This window comes from Aquarana catesbeiana, linkage group LG13 (assembly GCF_042186555.1).
Source record: "Aquarana catesbeiana isolate 2022-GZ linkage group LG13, ASM4218655v1, whole genome shotgun sequence".
NCBI lineage: Eukaryota > Metazoa > Chordata > Amphibia > Anura > Ranidae > Aquarana > Aquarana catesbeiana.
In genome coordinates, this window is record NC_133336.1 from 196980464 (window position 1) to 197005781 (window position 25318).

A 25318-nucleotide genomic window follows, 5' to 3' on the forward strand; every position below is an offset into this window, starting at 1 on the left:
GCAGACACTGTGCAGAGTTACAGACAGGGAAATGGAAGCACAGCAGCAATAGGCTAAGGGCTCTTAAAAGGAGGGTGTGATGTTCTCAGGAAGCTATGTACAGCGTCCTGCCAGCCCCTCCCACCAGCTGCGATCTGCCTGCATTACCTAGAGAAGCACAGAGGCCAAGTGATGTGATCACTGGGTCTAAAGTAGGCGGTGCGGCTCTCGTTCTGGGCGGACGTCATATGACGGCGCCCCAGAACGGCTGCTCTCGTGTGCCGATCGTAGCCGCACAGTATTCCTAGGACATGGCGTGACCCCGATCTCTGTAAAGAGCAGATGACACAGCTCTTTAACCATGTGATCGGCTGGGTCCAATCACAGCCAGTCACATGTAAATACGGAAGTGCCGTTAATCAGCTCTCCTCGCCTCACACTGGCAGAGTGTGTGGCGAGGAGTGCCGATTAGCGGTATCTCCTCACAGGGGAGACCAGGGCACTGATCATCAGTGCCCTGATTACAGGAAAGCCCCAGCAGTGCCCATCAGTGCCACCAATCAGTGCCCATCAGTGCCACCAATCAGTGCCCATCAGTGCCACCAGTCAGTGCCCATTAGTGATGCCAGTCAGTGCAGCCTTTCAGTGCCCATCGGTGCCTCCCATCAGTTCCCATCAGTGTTGCCCATCAGTGCCCATCAGTGCTGCCTATCCATGCCGCCTATCAGTGCCCACCAGTGCCGCCCATCAGTGCCCACCAGTGCTACCTTTCAGTGCCCATCAGTGCAGCATATTAGTGCTTCATCATCAGTGCCACCTATCAGTGCCCATTAGTGCTGCCTATCAGTGCCCATCAGTGCAGCATATTAGTTCCTCGTCATCAGTGCCACCTAATCAGTGCCCACCAGTGCCACCCATTCCATGCAGCATATTAATGCCTCATCATAAGTGCCACCTATCAGTGCCCATCAGTGCAGCATATTAGTGCCTCGTCATCAGTGCCACCTAATCAGTGCCCATAAGTGCCGCCTCATCAGTGCCCATCAGTGCAGCCTATCAGTGTCCATCAGTGCCACCTATCAGTGCCCATCAGTGCAGCCTCATCAGCGCACATCAGTGAAGGAGTTAAATTACTTATTTATGAAATTTACTGACAGAAAACAAGAAAACCTTTTTTGTTTTTTTTTCAAAATTTTCGACCTTTTTTCTTTTTTTTTGTAAAAAAAAAAAAAAAACCCCAGCAGTAGTTACATGCCACCAAAAGAAAGCTCTATTTGTGTGAAGGAAATGATAACAATTTCATTTGGGTACAGTGTTGCATGACCGGGCAATTGTCATTCAAAGTGCGACAGCGCTGAAAAATGACCTGGGCAGGAAGAGGGTGAAAGTGCCAAGTATTGAAGTGGTTAAAAAATGTCATTAGCATGTTGATGAGAGGGGAGGGAGGAACCAGGGAAGATCAAATATAGTTTTTGCAAGAACATTTTGTGGCTTTTTTGGGGGGTTGTCAGCGTTTTTAGCGTTTTTAATCGTTTTTTACGCATTTTTTTTTCTCCAATGGTATAAAAAAACCGTTAAAGACTGCTGGTGAGTTGCGTTTAGGAGCGTTTATCTGCGTTTTTAGGGCATTTTTTGATGTTAGAGCTTTTTTACAGCTGAAAAACTCCTCTCAGAACCCACTAGTTTTGAGGGAGTTTTTTTTACAGCCAAAAAATGCCCCCCTGCCAAAAACAGTTGATAACAGCCTATGTGTGCATGGACACATGGGATAACATGCTGGGGAGTTTTTTGACTGTCTGAAGCCAAAAACAGCAGCTGTAAAAACGTCCAGTGCGCATGAGGCTAAACCATCACTGACCTCTGTAGCTGCTGGCACTGTGGATCAATTCATCCTCAAGTTGACGGCAAAAGCTGCATTGTCTAGTGAAACACAGAGACCCAGTGATGACATAACTGGATCCACAATAAGGTATGTAATATTATCATGTTGATGAGGAAGGGGGGTTGGGGGGCGGGGGGTTGGCTAAGAGGAACCAGCAAAGGAAAAATATCACCAGATTAAAGTTCAGCATTAAAAGTATATCTAAACATAAAAATAGAAATATAGACTTTTCTCCTGAGATAGTCCTCTACTGTTAGTCAGGGCCGTGCTGGCCACTTGTGCTCTTGTATGGCTCTTTTATGTTTTATATATACAGTATATATATATATTTTTTTTTTTATTACTTTTTTTTTTTTTGATATTAATACTCTTTTTTTTTTTTTTTTTTTGTATTGTCACTTTGCAAGTGTAATATTTGTAGTATGTTTAAAGCTTCAATAAAAAATAAAAATAAAAATTAAGCAAAAATTTAATAGATTGCAGCTTAACAGTCCATAGATGTGGTGATTTCATTTGTTTTCTTTTTTTCTTTTTTCTTTTTTTCTTTATTTCCACCTGATGATTCTGCCAGTAGCATCCTAGATCAGTGACGGCGAAACCTTGGCACCCCAGATGTTTTGGAACTACATTTCCCATGATGCTCATCTACCATGCAGAGTGCATAATAGGGTTGCCACCTTTTCGTCAAGCCAAACCTGAACACTTTGGCGGCCTGTGACACCTTTTGGGTGCCCCAAGGAGAGTAGTAATAATGCGGCGCGCATAGCAAAATGTGGGTGTGGCCAAATTGAACTTGCTGACATCATCACCCTGCCCCCCCCCGCCTCCCCCCAGTAATGCGGAACCTGCCCCCAGACAGCCGCCCACAGCTCCTGGACGGGAACAGATTTGTGTGCGACTAGCTTGGTTACTTGGGGGGGGGGGGGGGGGGCAACATCCAGTATGAAAAATTGTGTCCGGGTTTCAGTCCACCTGAAACCCGGACACATGATTCAAAACCCGGACTGTCCGGGTGTATCCCAGACAGGTGGCAACCCTAGTGCATAAGCATCATGGACATACCTCACAACTTTTTGAGATGAGAATGAGGGACACCTATCAGCAAAGGTATGCAGGCATAGGACACACCCCTTGCCACGCCCCCTTAAAGGAGAATTGTACAAAAAAACAAGATTGGTTAAACCCACAAGTGCTTTTTTTTACCACCACTATTCCTTTATATTGGCTTTTGGAATTTACAAATGCAGCAATTTAGAAATCAGATGAAAGGTTTAGCGCTGGAAAACACTTTTTAATAGATAAAAAGTGCATTTTATATACATTTATATAGATCAGACCAAAATGAGGGACAAATGAGGAGGAATGAGGGACAGAGGGACATTGCTCCAAATCAGGGACAGTCCCTTGAAATCAGGGACAGTTGGGAGCTATGATCATGGGAAATGTAGTTCCTAAACATCGGGGGGGTGCCAAGGTTCGCCATCACTGTCCTAGGGTGACAACGGTCATTGCACTGTATCTATGGAGGAGAAGAGTTGTCAGCCTAGGCTGCTCTACTAACAGGTCCTCCTCATTTTGTCCCCATTACATTGGAGGGTGGGGGGGGGGGGGATTAGTCATTTATTATAGCTTTGAAGGACGATAACATTTGATATTTCTGTTCCATTCACAGGAAGTTACTCTGGATTTCTGGTAGGATCAGGAGGTATATTTTGTACTTGCTGAAAATGTTATTAGCCTGAAATAAAAAACAAAAAAAACAAATGCAATTGCAATATATGGCGCTTTTGTTCTTGGGTTTAGATGCTCTTTTAACTTCGGTGTAGCTATCGGATAACTGAAATTTTTTTTTTTTTTGGCGGGCTGATTAGATTAGATGAAGTAGCTGGGATGAGTGGTTCTTCCCATCTCATGGTGTCGTGAACGGGAGGAGGAGAGCTGCATTGTTGATCACAGTTACCATAGCAGACGTAGACAAAGCAAGATGATCTGCCCCAAGGAAACTCAATAGGACTCGGCCATAGAGGGGAGGAGAATGACAAACACACAGCAACGTGGGACACAATGAGATCCCGGCCAGGAACGTAGGATTTCCCACAGGTAGGTCCTCCATGTCCTGACCCCACCGATACAATGTAACAAGGGACGGGGTCTACCTAGGGTTGCCACCTCATCCCTTTAAACCAGAACATATATTAATTACACGGGTTCTGTGGCTGATTAAGGAGGTAATTAACTTACTTGGTGCCTTAATTGCATTAAATTAGCCTCAGAACCTGTGTAATTCATATGTGTTCGGGTTTAAAGGGATGAGGTGACAACCCTAGGTCTACCATCCACAACATTCCAAAAATGGCATCCCATCGGTAATGTGTGCCCATGGGCCAGACTCCACCTTATGTACTTATCCTGTCCCCCCCCCCCCCCCCGAGGGCATGGCAATATTTCCATCCTGGAGGACACATAGGGGTGCATTTTATAATGCGCGCTACAACGCAGGATCACCGTGTGCTAAAAGTGCGTGAAAACTAGTTACCATTATAATCTAGGAAGCTGTTCCACATCAGCGTGTTTTGCGTTAAGGTCCGATCGCACCATTGCGTTTTCTGTTCTCTACAACACAGGATCACTGCGTGCTAAAAGTGCGTGAAAACTGGTCACCATTACAATCTATGAAAGTTGCTCGCATCAGTGCGTTGCGTTAGGGTTTGATCACGACATCGCCTTTTATGTGCACTACGACGCAGGATCACAATGCGCTAAAGTGCATGAAAACTAGTTACTATTATAATTTAATAAGCTTTCCACATCAGCGAGTTGCGTTAGGGCCCCATTACACCATTGTGTTTTATGTACGCTTCAACATAACAAAAATGTATCTTATTATTATTATTATCATTATTATTATTATCTTATTATTATTTCTTTTTTTTTTTTTGAATGGGTGTGTTTTTGGGGGGATGCATTTAAGTTATTTTAGTTTATTTATTTTAGTGTTCTTTTTATTTTTTATTATTGTATTATTTGTGTCTGTTGTGCTTTAGGCCTCAGACACCTGTTTTTATTGCCCCCTTGCCCTAAATGAGCACTATTTCTGCTCTCTCTTCCTATCAGCATGTTTTTTTGTTAGCATATGAGCACTGCTACTAAGCTGCTTCTCACTCTCCCTGACTGAGCTCTGCTGTACAGGACATTTTTGAAATACTTGGTTTGTTAAAGTCAATACACAGAAATAAGCATGTTTTTGCCCCTTATCAATGGTTTTTGACAGGGCTTAAAACCTGACTTCAGCTTAAAGTTTGAGGAGGGGGGAGAAGAGTTAAAGCCCTACAAGAAATAGGCGGTGAGGGCGGTTGTTTAGATGTTTGAACTAGGTGACCAGAGCTGTGTGTTGATGTCTTTGGATTAGTAATAATATTAATATTATTATTTATAATATTTAAAATATTTATAATTTAATTAATTTAATTTTTTTAATTTTTGATTATTAATGTTGGATTATTTGTATTTATTTATTTAATTTTTTTTGTGCTTTAGGCCTCATGCCTAAATTATCTTCTTCTTTTTCTTCTTTTTCTTCTTCTTCATTTTTGGGGGGATGTATGCAAGGTCATTTAGCTTATTTATTTTAGTGTTCTTTTTTTTATTTTTTTTTTATTATTATTATTGCATTATTAATTATACTATTAATTATTCTTTTTTTTAATTGGAATAATAATATTAGATTACTTATGTACTTCAGGCCTCATGCCTCAATTATCTTATTATTATTATTATTATTATTATTAATAATAATTATTATTTTAATTCAGTGTTTTTGTAGGGGTTTATTTAGGGTAGTTTAGTTTATTTATTTTAGTGTTCTTTTTATTTTTTATTATTGCAGAGAGGGGAGAAAAGCCCTACAAGAAATGGGGGGTGGTGAAGGATGTGGTTGTTTAGATGTTTGAACTAACTTACGGAGTAGGGGGACCAGAGCTGTGTGATGATGTTCAATCTCCGATGTTTATTGGTTTCAATCTGTTTATCCCCAGAGTGTCTCTCTCAAACCACAGAGATGGCTTCTGAAGACCTCCAGACAGAACAACAGTCAAACCCAGAGGATTCTGGGCCGCCAGAGCCTCGTACAGTTAAAAAGAAAAAGAAGAAGTTGAAAGACGATACGAATACTTCATCGGAGACAGATGGGAAGAACGAGGAAGACCCATTGAGCTCCCGGGCAGAAATAGAGGACTTGACCAAATGTGGGCACAAGGCCTTGACCTCTGGAGACCTCCAGGTGGCCATGACCAACTTCAAGAGGGCCTTTCTTCTGTCTCTAGGCACCCAGATGAAGACAGTTCAGAGGGCCTGCGCCTTCAACCTGGGGGCCGTCTACGTGGAAAGCGGCAAACCAGAAAAGGGACTAGAGTTCCTTCTTAAGTCCCAGCCGAAGGATGGAGAAGAGGAGCCCACGGGGGATCTCTACTTCAATCTCGGCACGGCCTACGAAGCCTTGCTGGACTTCCCCAAAGCCCTGGAATATTTTAGGAAAGCCATCATCCTGTACAAGCCCTCACAGCGGGGGAATGAGGGGGATGCCCACATGAAGATGGGGTACTGCTATCTGGGGATGAAGGACTTGACCAGGGCTGCCCAGTGCTTCCAGGAGGCTGCAGACTCTTACATGGAGGCTCAGAGGCTAGACGTGGCAGCTATGGCTCTCAACGAGGCGGCTAATAATATGCTCCAAAGCCAGTGTTATGATTCGGGCCACGTCCTCCAGATCCTCAATGAGGCCCGTATGGTGTGTGACCACATCACTAGAAAAGATCTGCTGGGTACGATTATCATTATAAACTTTGATTTGCACTTTTGGTTGGTAATGCTTGTCTTTTCAGCTAAGCCATTGTTATTGCTGTGCATATACCTGTAGATTTCCTCTCACTTTAAAAGGAGATTCCTCCTCACTTCCTGTGGTGTTTACAGAACAGGAAGTGAAGGGACTCTCCTCAACAGGACACAGGCAGCAAAAATAAATAAAACTTGACAGGGGGTTTAAAAAATCCCTACTCTATCCAAAATTCAACTTACTGTGGGATTAGGTGCTAGGTTGAGGTTTTGGTTTAGAGCAGTGGTCTCCAAACTGAGGCCAGATTCGGCCCTTTGCTTGCTATTATCCGGCCCTTGGGGCACTATTTTTATCCACTGATATCAACAATGGGACATAATTCCCCCCACTGACACCAATGAGGGGGCTGAATTCCTTCCAATAACACCAAAGATGGGGCACAATTCCTCCCACTGACACAAACAAATGGGGCTCAGTGATAATAATGATAGGGACACAATTCCTCCCAATGACATCAACATGATAGGGGCACTATTCCTCCCAATGATACCAAAGATGGGGAATTGTTTATTCCCACTTATGCCAGGACCTTTTCTACTCCCAATGGCCACAGTCTGACCCCTCTTAAGTCTGAAGGACAGTAAACTGGCCCACCCTTAAGAAAGTTTGGAGACCCTTTCTCTAGACCAGGGGTCTCCAAACTGCAGCCAGCGGTCCAGATGCAGCCCTTTGCTTGTCTTTATCAGGCCCTTGGGACACTATTCCTCCCTGACATCAACAACAGGGTATTATTCCTCTTATTGACACCAATGATGAATGAGCATAAATTCTTCCTCTGACACCAAAGATGGGGCACTATTCCTTCCACTTACACCAAAGATGGGGCACTGTTCCTCCCACTGACTCCAATGATGGGGCACTATTCTCATTGACACCAATAATGAGGCACTATTCTCCCACTGATACCAACGATGGGGGCACTATTTCTCCCACTGGTACCGATGATTGGGCACTATTCCTCCCACTGACACCAACAATGGGGCCCTATTCCTCCCTCTGACACCAACATTGGGACACTACTCCCACTGACACCAATGATGGGACACTATTCCTCACACTGACACCAACAATGGCTATGACACTATTCCTCCCACAGACACCAGTGATGGGGGCACTATTCCTCCCACTATTACCAATGATTGAGAACTCCTCCTCAATGATGTTTCAAAGAGGCCTGCTTGACGTTCCTGATGTTTGGGTGCTGGCCCTTCTCCCACTACCAGCTTAAGCCTGCCTATAGCTGCAGATGTCATTATATGAAGAAGCCCACCAACTACCCTCTCTCATCCTAGTGTTACCACCAGCTGCCACAGGAATGAATGTAAAACTCCTGCCATTCTGATGGTAAAGGAATTGGAGGTGACCCAAGGTGTGAAGGTCCAGGAACTAGGACTGATCTTACAGTAGGTCTGAAGGTCCAGGAACTGGGACTGATTATAGGCTGAAGGTCCAGAAACTGGGGCTGATCTTAAGTCTGAAGGTCCAGGAACTGGGACTGTTCTTAGGTCTGAAGATCCAGGAACTGGGACTGATCTTAGGTCTGAAGGTCCAGGACTTGGGGCTGATCTTAGGTCTACAGTGCCCTGTTGTTTACTAGAAGATTGGTTGACCAATGCTGGTTGACACTCCGGGTCTATTTATAAAGGTTTTCACACATCTTTGTCCAAAGATTGAATCCAATTAGAAAAATGGGAGAAATCTGTGGAAATCTTGTATGAAAACCTATATAAAATAGACCCCAAATGTGGAAAAGGTTGCTCACCCCTGATTTAAGGTTAGAACTTGAAATGAGGGGGTTTGGTTGAGATCTATAGTCAGGTGTGTTGAGATTGAAGGGTTAGGGTTAGGTTTTAGGCTGAGGCTTTGGTGTTTTGTTGAAGGCTATGGTTCTCCAAAAAAATGTTATTTAGCATATCCAAAATTAAACATACAAGACATCGGGTAGGTATTACATCATGTATAGGCAACAATGAATTCCACAATGATCCAGACAATAGTGTAACCATCAGCAGTCTATGACCACAATGTTCTGAATCTCCAACCCTACCCTGTAACTCAGTATAGTTGTTTTTTTTTTACCTTTGTTTTATTTTTATGTTTTAATAGTAGAAAACAAACAGTTCAACAACCCCCCCCCCCCCCCAACTTGCCCTGTAGGAGAAGGAGGTAACCGCTCCCCCCTATTCTGTTAAGGGCAGAAACCCCCCAAGGGGTTTCAACATTTATTTTAGAAACTATGGGCAATGGGATAGAACTTTACATACCCTACGTCCTTCTAACGTCAATATTCATTTGTCAGTGCATTGTTCTCATACTCTCACCCTCTGGTGGAACTCTGCCTATGAGGATTACGCTCCTAGGTATAGCCGCAACTCTAGGCCCCTTCTTCCTCCAGTGTGCTCTTGGAGTCCACCCATCTAAACCATACCTTCCTGGATTTCTTGGGGACACCCCTGGCCTCATACTATATAAAAGTACATCCGCATTTACTACTTTTATCCACATCTCTACTGTTCTCCATAGATCCAGCGCCGGGCTATAAGTTTTCTTACTCCAAAGTATAAAATCCTAAGGAACAGTTTAGTGTATACATTCATCTCCTCCTGGTCAAAGACCCCCAGGAGGCAGCTTGTTGAAGGCTATGGTTAGTTGAGGTCAAGGGTTAGGCTTGGGGATTAAGATTAGTGTAAATTGGTATTAGGTTTTTTCGATAGGATAAGTTCTAAACCAGAACATCATATACATCATAATTGGCAGTGGCCTATGGGAGTCAAAATATCCTTCATGTCCAGCTTATTGATGACAAGACTTAGGACCACTATCAATGAGCTTTGTTTGGCATGAGAGCCTCTTCTCTCCCTATACAAGCCTACAGGAATGCAAAAGCAGCTTGAAACAGGTCAACTGCAGGTAAGAAGGAGGCCAACTGCGGGTCAAATGTACCTGAAATTATATTTGATTAATCTCAAACCATCTCAAACTGAGGTCAAATGTGTGCTACATTAGCAGCCCTAAATCACCAACCTTCTGTTACACCTTCTCCTGAAGCCTTCAAGCTGTGTGCTCCAAGTTCTGACCATCAATTTGTATGTTGCAGCCAAAATAAAAACTTCTCACCTATAATGTTTTTGCTGACACAAGGTGTGCTCCCATTTTTCTTTTCTTAGTTGGTAGGAGAAGAACCCAGCCTTCTGATGGCTGGAGTGTGGCCATTGGAAGTGGAAAATATCCTGACATCACTGGTAAACAATGCACAATGCACCATGTTTGTTATTAAGGGGAGGAATAGTGCCCCTTGGTTGGTGTCAGAGGGAGGAATAGTGCCCCATCGTTGGTGTCAGTGGGAGAATAGTGCCCAATTATTGGTGTCAATAAGGAGAATTGTGCCCCATTGTTGGTGTCAGAGTGAGAAATAGTGCCCCATTGTTAGTGTTAGAGGAAAATATTGCCCTATCATAGGTGTCAAAGGGAAGAATAGTGCCCCATCGTTGGTGTCAGTGGGAGGAAAAGTACCCCATCGTTTGTGCCAGTGGGAGGAATAATACCCCATCATTGGTATCAGTGGGAGGAATAATGCCCGATCATTGGTATCGGTGGGAGGAATAGTGCCCCATTGTTGGTATCAGTGGGAGAATAGTGCCTCATTATTGGTGTCAATGAGAATAGTGCCTCATTGTTGGTGTCAGTGGAAGAATAGTGCCTCATTACTGTTGTTGATGAGGTGAATAGTGCCCCATCGATGGTATCAGAGGGAGGAATAGTGCCCCATTGTTGGTGTCAGATGTAAAATAGTGCTCCATTGTTGATGTCAGAGGGAGGAATAGTGCCCTATCATTGGTGTCAGAGGGAAGATTAGTGCCCCATTGCTGGCGTCAGATGAAAATAGAGCCCCATTGTTGGTATCAGAGGGAGAAATAGTGCCCCAATGTTGGTGTCAGTGGGTGAAATGGTGCCCCCTCATTGGTGTCACTGGAAGCATAGTGGCCCATTGTTGGTGTCAGTGGGAATAACAGTGCCCCATTATTGGTGTCAGTGGGATTAACTGTGCCCCATCATTGGTTTCAGTGGAAGGAGATGTGCCTCATTATTGGTGTCAATGGGAGAAATGGTGCCCCATCATTGGTATCAGTGGATGAAATGGTGCCCCAAGGGCCAAAAAAAGGCAAGCTAAGGGCCACATTTGGCCTGTGGGCCGTAGTTAGGAGGCCACTGCTGTAACACCATCCTCTTCAAAGTTTAATGCCTTGTGTGTTTAGCGATGGACCTTAGCACAGCACAGCTGTAAAGAGAAGCTATTGGAGTACTTGTGGACTTCCTGTCTACTTGAACAAGCTCTGATGCTTGCTGAAGGTTTTTCCTTTTTCACGCCATTATCTACACATTCCAGCAGCTGCAGGCTGTGAAACCCTCAACAGTTCCGTAGTTTTTGAGAATCTTCAACCACAATGTCCAACGCCAACCTTATTTTTTACAGGCAAACCCTCTGAGATCCCACATCTTCACCAACATAATGTTTGCTTGTACAACTGAAACTCCTGACCTTATCTGTATTGGGTTGTAGGCACATGGTTCGTTCTTCACCTATTTGGCAGTAAGGAATAGATGTACCCAATAAAGTGGCCAATGGGTGTATATGACCCTTTTTGGGTGCTTTGAAGACAAATTGGAAGTCCTTCTTTAACCCCTGTTCCCTTCTTTTCCAGGCAAGTTGTACAATGACATTGGCCTGAGCTATGCCCAGCTGAAGGTCTTCTCCCTGGCGGTGGAGTGTTTCCAGAAGGCCTTGCCGTTCTGCCAGGAGGATGACATGGACGGAAACAAGGAGGCGGTGGTGTTGCAGAACCTGGGGGCCACATACAACACCCTGGAACAGTTTGAGGAAGGATTGGAATACCACAGGAGGGCAGCATCACTACACAGTACGGTACACTCTAGTAATGATGGACCCACCTGCCCCACAAACAAAAAGTGGGCTGTTTATAAGGGCCCATTCAAGCTTAAGCATTCATTTGTGGTGTGTTAATCCTGTTCTGTGTACCAAGAACATTTCCCCTTATTTTCTGTCCCTGAGATGCAACAGGAAGTTAGAGGAAATCTAAAAAGGGAACTTCCTTCTTAAACAGTTGACCCCAGAACAGGTGTGCCCATACCTAAAGTTCTGGTGACGACTCTAAAATTTTGGAATTCTTCTCACTTTCTTTCTGAGAATCTGTGAATCTCCCCCCACAGACAGCAATAAAACTAGACAGAGGGTCCAACTCTTCCACACCCCATCCAAACCCAGAGATGCACTTTAATACTAATCGTTACCAATGCCAACGCTGCCAGTTACTGCCATCTTGATGTCTTGATGTACTTTGACTGAAAAAACTTGGCATCATCTGACACTTCTGGAAGGTATGGTCCTCTGCGGTTCCAGCCATCGGCTCCTAGGACACTATAGGGCATGTTATTGATTCAAGGGGCAAGCAGATGGAACCACACAATGCAGAGGAGGACCAGGCGTCCAACGCTCCCTGAAGTGACGCATGCTGAAGGTTTTTTAGCCAGCAAAACGTTTGAAGGAAGCAGAGATCAGATCAGGGTATTAACCCTTTTCTTTTCTTTTATTATTATTATTATTATTATTATATTCCTAAGATTGCCAATACCAACAAATGTTTAAAATTATTATTATAAAAAATAATGTATTATTCTAATAATATATAATACTATATCATAGTAATGTTATAGATTTATATAATTAATATGATTTAATATTAACAATTATATAATCATATTAAAGTAGAACTCGTTTTTTTTTTCATTTTGGATGGTTATAGTGAGGGTTATACCCCTGTAAGGTTTATTTTTGCCATCTGTGTCCCAATGAGGAGATTTCCCTTCACTTCCTGTCCCATAGCCGAAACAGCAAGTCAGAGGAAATCCCTGCAAATTAAGGGAATTCCTTGGGGACCCCCCAGGTCACCAGAACTAGTGTCCCCATTGGAGGATTTCCCCTCCATTGCTTTTCTGGGGACAACCCAAAATGTGGGATTTTCTTTTACTTTCACTTTTAATGATAATGATAAACAGGATGAATAGATAGAGTGAACCTCAGTGATGGGGACACAGACAGCAATAAAAACTGACAGGTGTTCTAATCCATCTCCCCTCTATCCCCCCCCCCCCAAAAAAAAGTTTTGCCTTTAATTCATTTATTATTATTATTATTATTATTATTATTATTATGTTTTTCCTAACAATTGCCTAAAATAACAAAAGTGTGACTTTTTAAATAAAAAATGTAGTATTCTAATAATATATTGTATAATAATATATTATGGTAATATTGTATATTAATATAATTAAAATAATTATTATGAATTAATATTAACAATTACTGAATTACATATAATAATAATAATAATGTATAAATTAATATAATTCCTTAATTGTTAATTTTAATATACAGTATATAATTAGAATACTACTTTTATAATAAAAACAGTCAAACTTTTGTTGTTTTAGGCAATTGCTAGGAAAATAATAATAATAATAATATATGATTTAACATTATTTATTAATGTTATATATATATATATATATATATAGTTATAGTTATAGTACTATATAATAAATAATTAATATGAATTAATAAATAGTGTTAATTCATATATTGTTAAACGATAAAAGATTTAAATTGTTATTATAAAAATAATGTACTATTCTAAAAGTATATAATAATATATTATGGTAATATTATATATTAATATAATTAATATGAATTATATTAATTCATATATTATTATATATTTTTTAAACACTGAAATGATGATGATGAGGATGATTATATTCCTAAGATTGCTGATAAAACAAAAGTTTAACATTATTAGAAAAATAATATATTATTATAATAATATATATTACTAATTTATTATATTTAATATAATATATTATTATCATATAATAATAATTATTTATTTTAATTAACATGATTCGTTTTGGATGGAGTGCAGAAAAGTTAGACCCTCTGTCTGGTTTTTATTGCTGTCTGCCACCCTCTCTGTGACCCTCTTCTGACCATATGAGAAAGGAAGTGAGGAAAAATCCAAAATTCTAGAATTGTCACCAAAACATTATAATATTTTATTATAATAATATATATTACTAATTTATGATATTAATATCATAAATAAGAATTATATTAACAACAATAATAATAATATTAATATCATCGTTATTATGATTATTATTATTATTATCATCATCATCATCATCATCATTATTATTATTATTATGATTATTATTATTATCATCTTCATTATTATTATTAAGATTGCCTATAGATACAATAAGTATACAAGTTTGGAGGTTGGTCAAAAGTATTAAATAATGCAGTACGTGTAAATATGAAAAACGTCCACTAGAGGTCACCAAAGTATCCCAAATAGCTGACATGCATTCTCCATAAACATGGGGCTTAGTTCAGAATGCAAATGCACCAATCCAGAGCCAGCAATCAAAATGTACCTTTTATTGTTCCATCTGTTTCATGCCAGGTTGCATCCCATTGGTTGGTATTTCTAATTGTTTATCTGGGGTTTATGTGTAGGCAGGCAGGTTACTATGGAGGAATATCAGGTCATGGTCAGACGGTGTTGTTGTGTTTATTGCAGGCATGCTTGGTAACCGCAGAGCTCAAGGACAATGTTTTGGCAACCTGGCGTACGCCCTGAGCCAGCTCAGCGACCACGAGGCGGCGGCAGAGAATTACCTCCACTCTCTGCAGGCATTTAAAGACTCAGGTAGGTCTTCTTAGGGTAGGTATGACACTTAAAGGGGGATTCCAGCTCACGCTGTCCAAACTATGGAACCACCCCGCCATGTAATATACTGTATATGTCATTTAAAGGAAACCTAATCATTTTTTAAAGTGATCTTTCTTTCTCCTAAAAGCCTTTTTAAAGAGAAACTGTGATGAAGGTCAGCAGGAAATGTAGGCATATCTGGTAGAACTCCGGACATTTTTTTCCAGGTCTGGATGAAGTGGAGAAGAGTTAGAACCTCTGTCAGCTATATGTCCCCATTAAGGAGATTTCCCCCCACTTCCTGTCATCCTGACACCACAGGAAGCAAGGAATTTTCTCCAACCATAAAATGGAATACAAGCCCGACAGAGGTTCTCACCATTTCCTATTCCACCCGAGCAGCCTCAGAGGGAGCAATATATAAAATGTGGGATCTGCCAGACCTTTCACTATATAAGAAGGGGGACACGGGGTCAGTGTATTGGAAGGGAGAGCATAGAAAAAGCTGATAGATTTCATAGAGTAGGGTAAAGGTCAGTTAGGATAATGTACTTTAATTCTGATTGCCAGCTCTTTGGGCAGTCAAGATCTTTACTGCATTTTTTGTTCTGATTATTGGGGGGCTTTTTTGTCTTCATTTTATTTTGTGGTTGATTTGAGGCCACCAGTCACTTCAAGCTGCTGCACCGTCCATAATATATTTTTTCTGGTTCAGCGGTGATATATATATATATATATATATATATATATATATATATATATATATATATATATATATATATATATATATATATATATATATATATATATATATATATATATAGTTTTTTTTATTTTATTTATAAAAAATGTAAGTACACCCCTCACATTTTTGTAAATCTTTTATTCTATCTTTTCATGTGACAACACTGAAGAAATGACATTTTGCTACAATGTAAAGTAGTGAGTGTACAGCTTGTATAACAGTGTAAATTTGCTGTCCCCTCAAAATAACTCAACACACAGCCATTAATGTCTAAACCGCTGGCAACAAAAGTGAGTACACCCCTAAGTGAAAATGTCCAAATTGGGCCCAAAGTGTCAATATTTTGTGTGGCCACCATTATTTTCCAGCACTGCCTTAACCCTCTTGGGCATGGAGTTCACCAGAGCTTCACAAGTTGCCACTAGAGTCCTCTTCCACTCCTCCATGACGACATCACGGAGCTTGTGGATGTTAGAGACCTTGCACTACTACACCTTCTGTTTGAGGATGTCCCACAGATGCTCAATAGGGTTTAGGTCTGGAGACATGCTTGGCCAGTCTATCACCTTTACCCTCAGCTTCTTTAGCAAGGCAGTGGTCATCTTGGAGGTGTGTTTGGGGTCGGTATCATGTTGGAATACTGCCCTGCGGCCCAGTCTCCGAAGGGAGGGGATCATGCTCTGCTTCAGTATGTCGCAGTACATGTTGGCATTCATGGTTCCCTCAATGATCTGTAGCTCCCCAGTTTCGGTAGCACTCATGCAGCCCCAGACCATGACACTCCCACCACCATGCTTGACTGTACTCCTCACCTGGTTGCCGCCACACACGCTTGACACCATCTGAACCAAATAAGTTTATCTTGGTATCATCAGACCACAGGACATGGTTCCAGTAATCCATGTCCTTAGTCTGCTTGTCTTCAGCAAACTGTTTTGGCTTTCTTGTGCATCATCTTTAGAAGAGGCTTCCTTCTGGGACGACAGCCATGCAGACCAATTTGATGCAGTGTGCGGCGTATGGTCTGAGCACTGACAGGCTGACCCCCCCACCCGTTCAACCTCTGGAGCAATTCTGGCAGCACTCGTACGTCTATTTCCCAAAGACAACCTCTTTATATGACGCTGAGCACGTGTACTCAACTTCTTTGGTCGACCATGGCGAGGCCTGTTCTGAGTGGAACCTGTCCTGTTAAACCGCTATATGGTCTTGGCCTCCATGCGGCAGCTCAGTTTCAGGGTCTTGGCATCTTTTTATAGCCTAGGCCATCTTTATGTAGAGCAACAATTCTTTATTTTCGGATCCTCAAAGAGTTCTTTGTCATGAGGTGCCACGTTGAACTTCCAGTGACCAGTATGAGAGAGTGAGAGCGATAACACCAAATTTAACACACCTGCTCCCCATTCACACCTGAGACCTTGTAACACTAACGAGTCACATGACACTAGGGAGGGAAAATGGCTAATTGGGCCCAATTTGGACATTTTCACTTAGGGGTGTACTCACTTTTGTTGCCAGCGGTTTAGACATTAATGGCTGTGTGTTGAGTTATTTTGAGGGGACAGCAAATTTACACTGTTATACAAGCTGTACACTCACTACTTTACATTGTAGCAAAGTGTCATTTCTTCAGTGTTGTCACATGAAAAAATAGAATAAAATATTTACAAAAATGTGAGGGGTGTACTCACTTTTGTGAGATACTGTATATAGATATATAATAAAAATATAAATATTCATTTATACACAGGTATCTATCTACATTTTTTTTTATATACCGTATATATTTTTTTTAAAGTTGATAGGAAAGGATCGTTATTTTCGGTTGCTTTTTTTGCTGTAAGGATGTCTTTAAAAATTGTTTTTTTTCTTTTGTGTTTTTTTTTAATTCTTTTTTTTTGTGTGTGTGTGTGTGTGTGTGGGGGGGGGGGGTATTTCTTTTTCTTCTTTTGAGGTATTTTAATAGGACCTGTATTGTAGGTTAAACTGTCTTCTTTTTTTCCTGCTGCATGGATTCCTTAAACAAAAAGTGTGTTTTTGTGTTTGTTTCAGGGCATTTAATTCATTCTTCATTTTATTTTTTTGAGGGGTAATTTCTTTCTTCTTTTGGGGTATATTGTTTTTATATTATTTTTATAGGACCCTTATTGTAAATTAAACTGAGACTTTTTTTGGCTAAGGCTTCCTTTAGGATAAAAAAAAATGTTTTGTTTCAGGGTATTTTGTTTTTTTGTTGTTGTTTTGTTTTTTGCTGTAAGCATTCCTTTAAAAAAGTGTGTTTTTGTGTTTGTTTCAGGGTATTTACTTCTTTTTTTTTTTTTTAGGTTCATTTCTTTTTTCATTTGGGGTATATTGTTTTTATTTTTATTTTTAAAGGACCGTTATTTTAGACTAAACTGCCATTTTTATGTCAAGGCTTCCTTTAGGAGAAAAGGAAAATGTTTTTTTTTTTGTTTCAGGGTATTTTGTTGTTGCTGTTTTTGTTTTGTTTTTTGTTTCAGGGCAGAGTCATTTCTTTTTTTCATTTGGGGTATATTGTTTTAATTTTTATTTTTAAGGAACCTTTATTTTAGATTAAACTGACACTTTTTTTGTCAAGGCTTCCTTTAGGAGGAAAAGAAAATGTTTTTTTTTTTTTATTTGTTTCAGGGTATTTTGTTGTTGCTGTTTTTGTTTTTTGTTATTTTTTTTGTTTGTTTCTTTTTTTTGGGGGGGGGGGTCTTTTAATCTGGGGTACATTTTTTATATTATTTTGATAGGACCTGTATTTTGAGATAAACTGCCTTTTTTAAGGGGGTGCTCAAATCTAAGCATTTGGTATGTATGCTTTTGATTTTTCTTACATGCCCCCAATAACAGTGCCCAGTTTGCCCGTTAGTGCGAAAAATTACCAGAATTTGAGATTTATACAAGAATAAACTTGGGGGGGGATTCACCTCCAAGTACCCATTCGCTGAATTCGGAATGAGAGCCGTACCCCTAGAGAATCCAACCAATCACTTCTCCAGCTTTACAGTGCTGCTTCTATGTGACAGGTTCTCCTTAATAACCAGAGGATGGTCCTTCTCAGCTGGTGGTCATAGGTTGGACATCGGGCCGTTACATTTAGGACGGGTCCTCTTTAATAACCATAGGACGGTCCTTCTCAGCTGGTGGTCATACGTTGGACATCAGACCGCTACGTTTAGAACGGGTCCTCTTTAATAACCAGAGGACGGTGATCCTCAGCTTGTGGTCATACATTGGAAATCGGCACGTTACATTTAGGACGGGTCCTCTTTAATAACCAGAGGATGGTCCTTCTCAGCTGGTGGTCATACGTTGGACATCGGACCGTTACGTTTAGAACGGGTCCTCTTTATTAACCAGAGGACGGTCCTCCTCAGCTTGTGGTCATACATTGGACATCGGCCCGTTCCATTTAAGACAGGTCCTCTTTATTAACCAGAGGACGGTCCTCCTCAGCTTGTGGTCATACATAGGACATCGGCCCGTTCCATTTAGGACAGGTCCTCTTTAATAACCAGAGGATGATCCTCCTCAGCTTGTGGTCATACATTGGACATCAGCACGTTAGATTTTGGACGAGTCCTCTTTAATAACCAGAGGACGGTCCTCATCAGCTTGTGGTCATACATTGGACATCGGCACGTTACGTTTAGGACGGGTCCTCTTTAAAGGCTCTGTGCACTCTTATTGCTCTTCTTTACTGATCCGGCTTGTTCTCCTCCACCAGATGATGTCCACGGCCAATGGCAGGCATGCGAAGGACTCGGAGCAGCCAAATTCCGTCTGGGCGATCCGGAGAAGGCCGTCCTGTACTACAAGCAGGCCCTGGCCTTAGTCTCCAAAGCCAAGGTTAGATCTCTGCGGCTTGCTGATAGGACTCTGTAAATAACAATGGGCTGAGGGAAAATAGAAAATAAAATATACTCTTAGTATATAAAGCCAAAACTCTTCTTTTTTTGGTTTTTGCATGGAGAGCGGATGGTGTTAGAACCCCTGTCAGGTTTTTTTATTATTATTTTTTTATTGCTCCCCTCTGGGGAAGATTCAACCCTCTCTGTCTGTCCTGGTGACCCTTGGCACTGGGACTGAATGCGATAGGAAATCTAAAAAATGTTAGGGTTGTCACCAGGACAGGAAGAGAGGAAAAAGCTTACGATGGGGGACACTAGTTCTGGTGGCAACCAGGGATTTCCCTCGCTTTGAAGGGACCTCTCACCAGGAAGTGGCGGGAAATCTTCCCCCCAGTGAGGACACCTGTTCCGGGGACAACAAAGAGGTGAATTCCCCTAACGTTGGGGAGACCTGCTCTCACTTCCTGTTGTGTATCTGGGACAGCGGGGAAAAAAAAAACAACTGATGGGGGTTGTAACCCATTACCGACCCGATCCCAAAATGCATAAAAATGTGAGGTTAGCTACTCTTTAGGGCAGGGGTCTCAAACTAGCGGCCCTCCCGCTGTTGTGAAACTACAAGTCCCATCATGCCTCTGCCTGTGGGAGTCATGCTTGTAACGGTCAGCCTTGCAATGCCTCATGGGACTTGTAGTTTTGAAACAGCTGGAGGGCCACCAGTTTGAGACCTCTACTTTAGGGTGATGCCATCACTGGGTCTCTGTGCTTCTCTAGGCAACGCAGGCAGATCCTGGCTGCTGGGGGGGGCTTGTACAATGTGATTGTACAATCAGATAATAATGTGTTTGGCTAGCTTACGGTCACCTGGTTTATGGTCAGACTGATTCCAAGGTGTTCTGTTGCAGGAAGCCTCCAACGACACGCAGGAGAGAATCGTGAACAAGCTGACCGACGCGCTTCAGTACAAACTGTCCTTTAACAGACACCCCATTCAGGGCGGAGCCATACCACCACCTGTGCCACTGGTAAATCATTCAAAAAAAAATACAACTACTAGACAATGTTTGCCTATGAGTGTGTATATATATGATAGATAGATAGATAGATAGATAGATAGATAGATAGATAGATAGATAGATAGATAGATAGATAGATAGATAGATAGATAGATAGATAGATTAATGGATTAATTAGATAGATAGATTAATAGATTAATTAGATAGTGAAAGTGCATGTGCAAATGGGGCAAAAAATGAATGTAAATAAGCAATATCCTGCTCTGTTCGAATGTAAATCATTATTTTATATGGGAAATATTGCATTTGCCCTCTCGGTAACGCTGAGTAAGTATTAGAGAAAATTTCTATAATGCTTAGTTCCATCTAGTGGCCAAACTTGGTATTTTCTCTATTCATAAAGCAGTGGTATGGCCTTACCAAACAAAGCATACCAATGGGTGCATTTTTTTTTTCTCATAGCCGTTCGCCTGGTGAAAGTGCGTGTCCAAATAGGGCTGAAAAACCGAAATAAATAGGTGAGACCCTGCACTGTTCGAATGTAAATCATTGATTCCAAATGGGAAATTCTGCAATTGGCCACTAGATGGGGCTAAGTATTAGAGACGATTGCTATAATGCTTAGCTCCATCTACTGGCCAAATGGGGTGTTTTCCCATTTAAAATCAATTATTTACATTCAGACAGCACAGGATATAACCTATTTACATTTGTTGTTTTTTTTTTTTTTGTTTTTTTGTTTTTCCCATTTGAATAGAATGTATATGCAGCTTTTCCTGGGCAAATGAATTCTAAATCAACCCCCAAGAATATAAATCATTCATTTTAAATATGAAATACCACTTTCGGGCACTAGACGGAGGTATGAAAACTTATAATGCTTAGCTCCATCTGGTGGCCAAGTGTGGTATTTTCCATTTAAAATCAATGATTTACAATAAGACAGCACAGGATATATATAGCTATATCTATATATGGATATATGTATGTGTGTGTGTGTGTATATATATATATATATATATATATATATATATATATAAATTCTATTTATATAAATTAATATTACAGAAAATGTATTTATTATATATTGAATATAATAAAAAAAACTATGTAATATAATATAATTTAATATAGTATAAATAGATATATTATAATTCTATTAATATAAACTCATATTATAGATAATTGATTTATCGTGAATGGAATATAATATGAAATAATATAATATAAACTAAAATAATAATATATATATATATATATATATATATATATATATATATATCTATATTATAAATCTATTAATATAAATTAATATTACAGAAAATTGATTTATTATAAATGGAATATAATAAAAAAAAAAACGATATAATATAATATAATATAATATAAACATATATATTATAATTCTATTAATATAAACTCATATTATAGATAATTGATTTATTGTGGATGTAATATAATATAAAATAATATAATATAAATATATATATATTTTTATAAATTTATATTATAGATAATTGATTTATTATAAATGTCATATAATATAAATATATATATATATTATAATTCTATTAATATAAACTCATATTATAGATAATTGATTTATCATGAATGTAATATAATATAAAATAATATAATAATATAATATATATATATTATTAATCTGTTAATATAAATCAATATTATAGGCAATGTATTTATTATAAATTAATTAATTAAAGGATATCAGAATTGTATGTATATTATATAAAACTATTCACAGAATAATTTTTATTTATTTATTTATTTTTTGTCCATGGAGAATGTAATTTTTCGATGTAAAGGGCCAGCATTAGTCTCTCTATGGATGGCTGCACTGTGTGTGGTAGTTGAAGACAATCCCGTCCATCTTATCAGTGCACACATTCCATCCTCCATTCCTGAGCACAACCTTGGAACCCAATCTACAGAACACAACTCCCGATTAAAGTCAAATTATTCATAAACAATTGATACAGCTAATCTTAGAAATGAAAGCACATTTTATTTTCATCGTAAACTTAGAATAAAGCAGATTCAAACCCTAAGCAAATGATTTAGAACTCTTCTCAGTGCTGCTGATCTTGTGCAGCCTTTTTACAGCCACTTCCTGCCTACGTGGCCCCCCCAGCGATGACTGCTTGGTATTTCCCAGGTATTTCTTTACCTGTGGAGCTCTAATAGGAAGAGGTGGAGCCTACAGATGAAGGGGTGGGTCTTAAACCCGAAGGGGTGGGACAAATTTAAATGGGGGGGAGGTGCCCAATTTTAGTTTTGCCTAAGGCAGCACAAAACCAAAATACACCACTGACTGTGGTCACATGATTGGGCAATCCTTCTCTCTCCTTGGTCGTAAAGACCCAGTTAAAAGCTGGGTGGGAAAGCGTTAAAATTGCGATTAGAGAAATATGTTTGTCGTTTGTAGAGAGGATCCACTGGCCAGATTCTGCGGGGGAACTCCATAAGGCGATCCACGAGGACTAACCACGAATACGCCAACATAACGCAGATGTTTCCTCCTCAGGAGATCCGACCGTGAGTAGATATTGGGGGGGAGGTGCTGTACCTTTAAGAGTAATAGAAGAAGGCGCAGCAGCCTAGTGCATTACCGTATAAAACTTTTCATAAATATCAATAAGATAGTACATTGTACTCACAAAGTGAGCAAATTCACAAGCATAGAACACAATCGCCACCGGACATGTATTAGTAGGATGGGTGCAGGTGACGCGTTTCAAGGGACATGCCCTCTTCCTCAAAGCTATCCAAGTAATGCTTTTTTTTTATGCGTTTTCGATGCTTCAGTAATTTTCTTTTCTTTTAAGCTTTAATAAAGCTTGGCAAATGCCCTGTGTGTGTGGATTTTTGATTTGTTTTAAAGAGGCCAGGTAGTGCCCCGGCTCAGTAGTACCCTCACTCAGCAGATCCTCAGCTCATTAATACCCCTGTTCAGCAAATCCCCAGCTCATTGGTACCCTCATTCAGCAGATCCTAGCTCAGTAGTACCCCCTGCTTTGCTGATCCCCTGCTCAGTAGTAACTCCCAGCTCTGCTGATCCCGGCTCAGTAGTAACTCCCGGCTCTTCTGATCCCTGCTCATTAGTAACCCCCATCTCTGCTGATCCCCCACTCAGTAGTAACCCCCATTTCTACTGATCCCCCACTCAGTAGTAACCCCCATCTCTACTGATCCCCCACTCAGTAGTAACCCCCATCTCTACTGATCCCCCACTCAGTAGTAACCCCCATCTCTGCTGATCCCCCACTCAGTAGTAACCCCCATCTCTACTGATCCCCCACTCAGTAGTAACCCCCATCTCTGCTGATCCCCCACTCAGTAGTCACCCCCATCTCTACTGATCCCCCACTCAGTAGTTACCCCCATCTCTACTGATCCCCCACTCAGTAGTAACCCCCAGCTCTGCTAATCCCTCACTCAGTAGTAACCCCCATCTCTGCCGATCCCCCACTCAGTAATAACCCCCATCTCTGCCGATCCCCCACTCAGTAGTAACCCCCATCTCTACTGATCCCCCACTCAGTAGTAACCCCCATCTCTACTGATCCCCCACTCAGTAGTTACCCCCATCTCTACTGATCCCCTCTCAGTAGTACCCCCCAGCTCTGCTGATCCCCACTCAGTAGTAACCCCCATCTCTGCCGATCCCCCACTCAGTAGTAACCCCCAGCTCTGCTAATCCCTCACTCAGTAGTAACCCCCATCTCTGCCGATCCCCCACTCAGTAATAACCCCCATCTCTGCCGATCCCCCACTCAGTAGTACCCCCCAGCTCTGCTAATCCCTCACTCAGTAGTAACCCCCATCTCTGCTGATCACCCACAGGGGCTCCAACGTTGGCTTAGATAACCTGAAAGAAAAGAACTGAATTATAAATAAGAGTTTTCCTGAGGCCTCTGAATTCTCATCTTGCTTCTTGATTGACTTTTTCTATAGGTCTCGAAGAAAATCCCAACATGTAAGTCGTTCTGCTCAACCGCTGGAAGAACTGTACGCAACTATAAAGACCAGAGAGACTACAAGAGTCAACGGGCAGCCATCTTTGAAGAGTAAGGTGTCAGGTGGGTGATGTGTTTTTATAGTAGATTCAATATGCTTACACTACAGTCTTACCTTTCAGGGATTGCAATTTTCTAATTTACTTGTATTCTCTCCCTGTCAGAGCAGACTTGTAAGGCTATGAGGTCCCCAAAGAGGCTGTCCGATCTCCTGCCTGAGCTCAGTGCTGATTGCAGATGCTCATAAAACCTCCTGAACTTACACTACACTACTACCTATAAGGGATTTCAATTTTATCAATCACTTGTATTCTCTGCCTGTTGGAGTAGGCTCGTCAGGCTGAGTATCGGGCTGTGAGGTCCCCAAAAAGGCTGTCTTATCTCCTGCCTGAGCTCAGTGCTGATTGAACACACTCATAAAACCTTCTGTATGTACAGTAAACTATTACCTATGAGGGATTGGGATTTTATCATTCACTTGTATTCTCTCCCTGTCAGAGCAGGCTTGTCAGGCTGAGTATCAAGCTGTGAGGTCCCCAAAAAGGCTTTCCTATCTCCTTCCTGTGTTCAGTGCTGATTCCAGATGCTCATAACACCTCCTGTAGTTACTGTACATTACACTCCTATTTTGAGATTTTATCATTCACTTGTATTCCCTCCCTGTCAGTGCAGGCTTATCAGGCTTAGTATCCGGCTGTGAGGTCCTCATAGTCGCTGTCCTATCTCCTGCCAGAGCTCAGTACTGATTGCAGACACTTATAAAATCCCCTGTATTAACAGTACACTCTTACACTGAAATGTTATCATTCACTTGTATTCTCCTCCTTTCGGAGCAGACTTGTCAGGCTTAATATCGGGCTGTGAGGTCCTCATAGAGGCTGTCCTATCTCCTGCCTGAGCTCAGTGCTGATTGAAGACACTTATAAAACTTTTCTGTACTTACACTACACTCTTACCTATCAGGGATTCAGATTTGCTCATTCACTTGTATTCTCTCCCAGTCTGAGCTCCTTGTCAGGCTGAGTAGAAAACTGTAAGGTCCTCATAGATGCAGTCTATTCTCATGCCTGATCTCAGTGCTGGTTGCAGATACTCATAAAACCTCCTGTAGTAATAGTACA

The 25318-nt window shown here is 40.9% G+C and overlaps 1 protein-coding gene across 1 annotated transcript in view; it reads left to right on the forward strand.

Moving 5' to 3' along the window:
* Window positions 1–3812: 3812 nt before the first annotated feature.
* Window positions 3813–25318, forward strand: part of TTC24 (tetratricopeptide repeat domain 24) — a 28408-nt gene continuing 6902 nt past the window's right edge. Inside the window, exons 1-8 of the mRNA XM_073610242.1 lie at window positions 3813–3961; window positions 5896–6681; window positions 11456–11671; window positions 14411–14539; window positions 19024–19145; window positions 20053–20172; window positions 22607–22716; window positions 24136–24260. Of these exons, the coding sequence (XP_073466343.1) occupies window positions 5919–6681; window positions 11456–11671; window positions 14411–14539; window positions 19024–19145; window positions 20053–20172; window positions 22607–22716; window positions 24136–24260 (1585 nt within the window). The 5' untranslated portion in view covers window positions 3813–3961; window positions 5896–5918. The remainder of the gene's footprint in view (window positions 3962–5895; window positions 6682–11455; window positions 11672–14410; window positions 14540–19023; window positions 19146–20052; window positions 20173–22606; window positions 22717–24135; window positions 24261–25318) is intronic.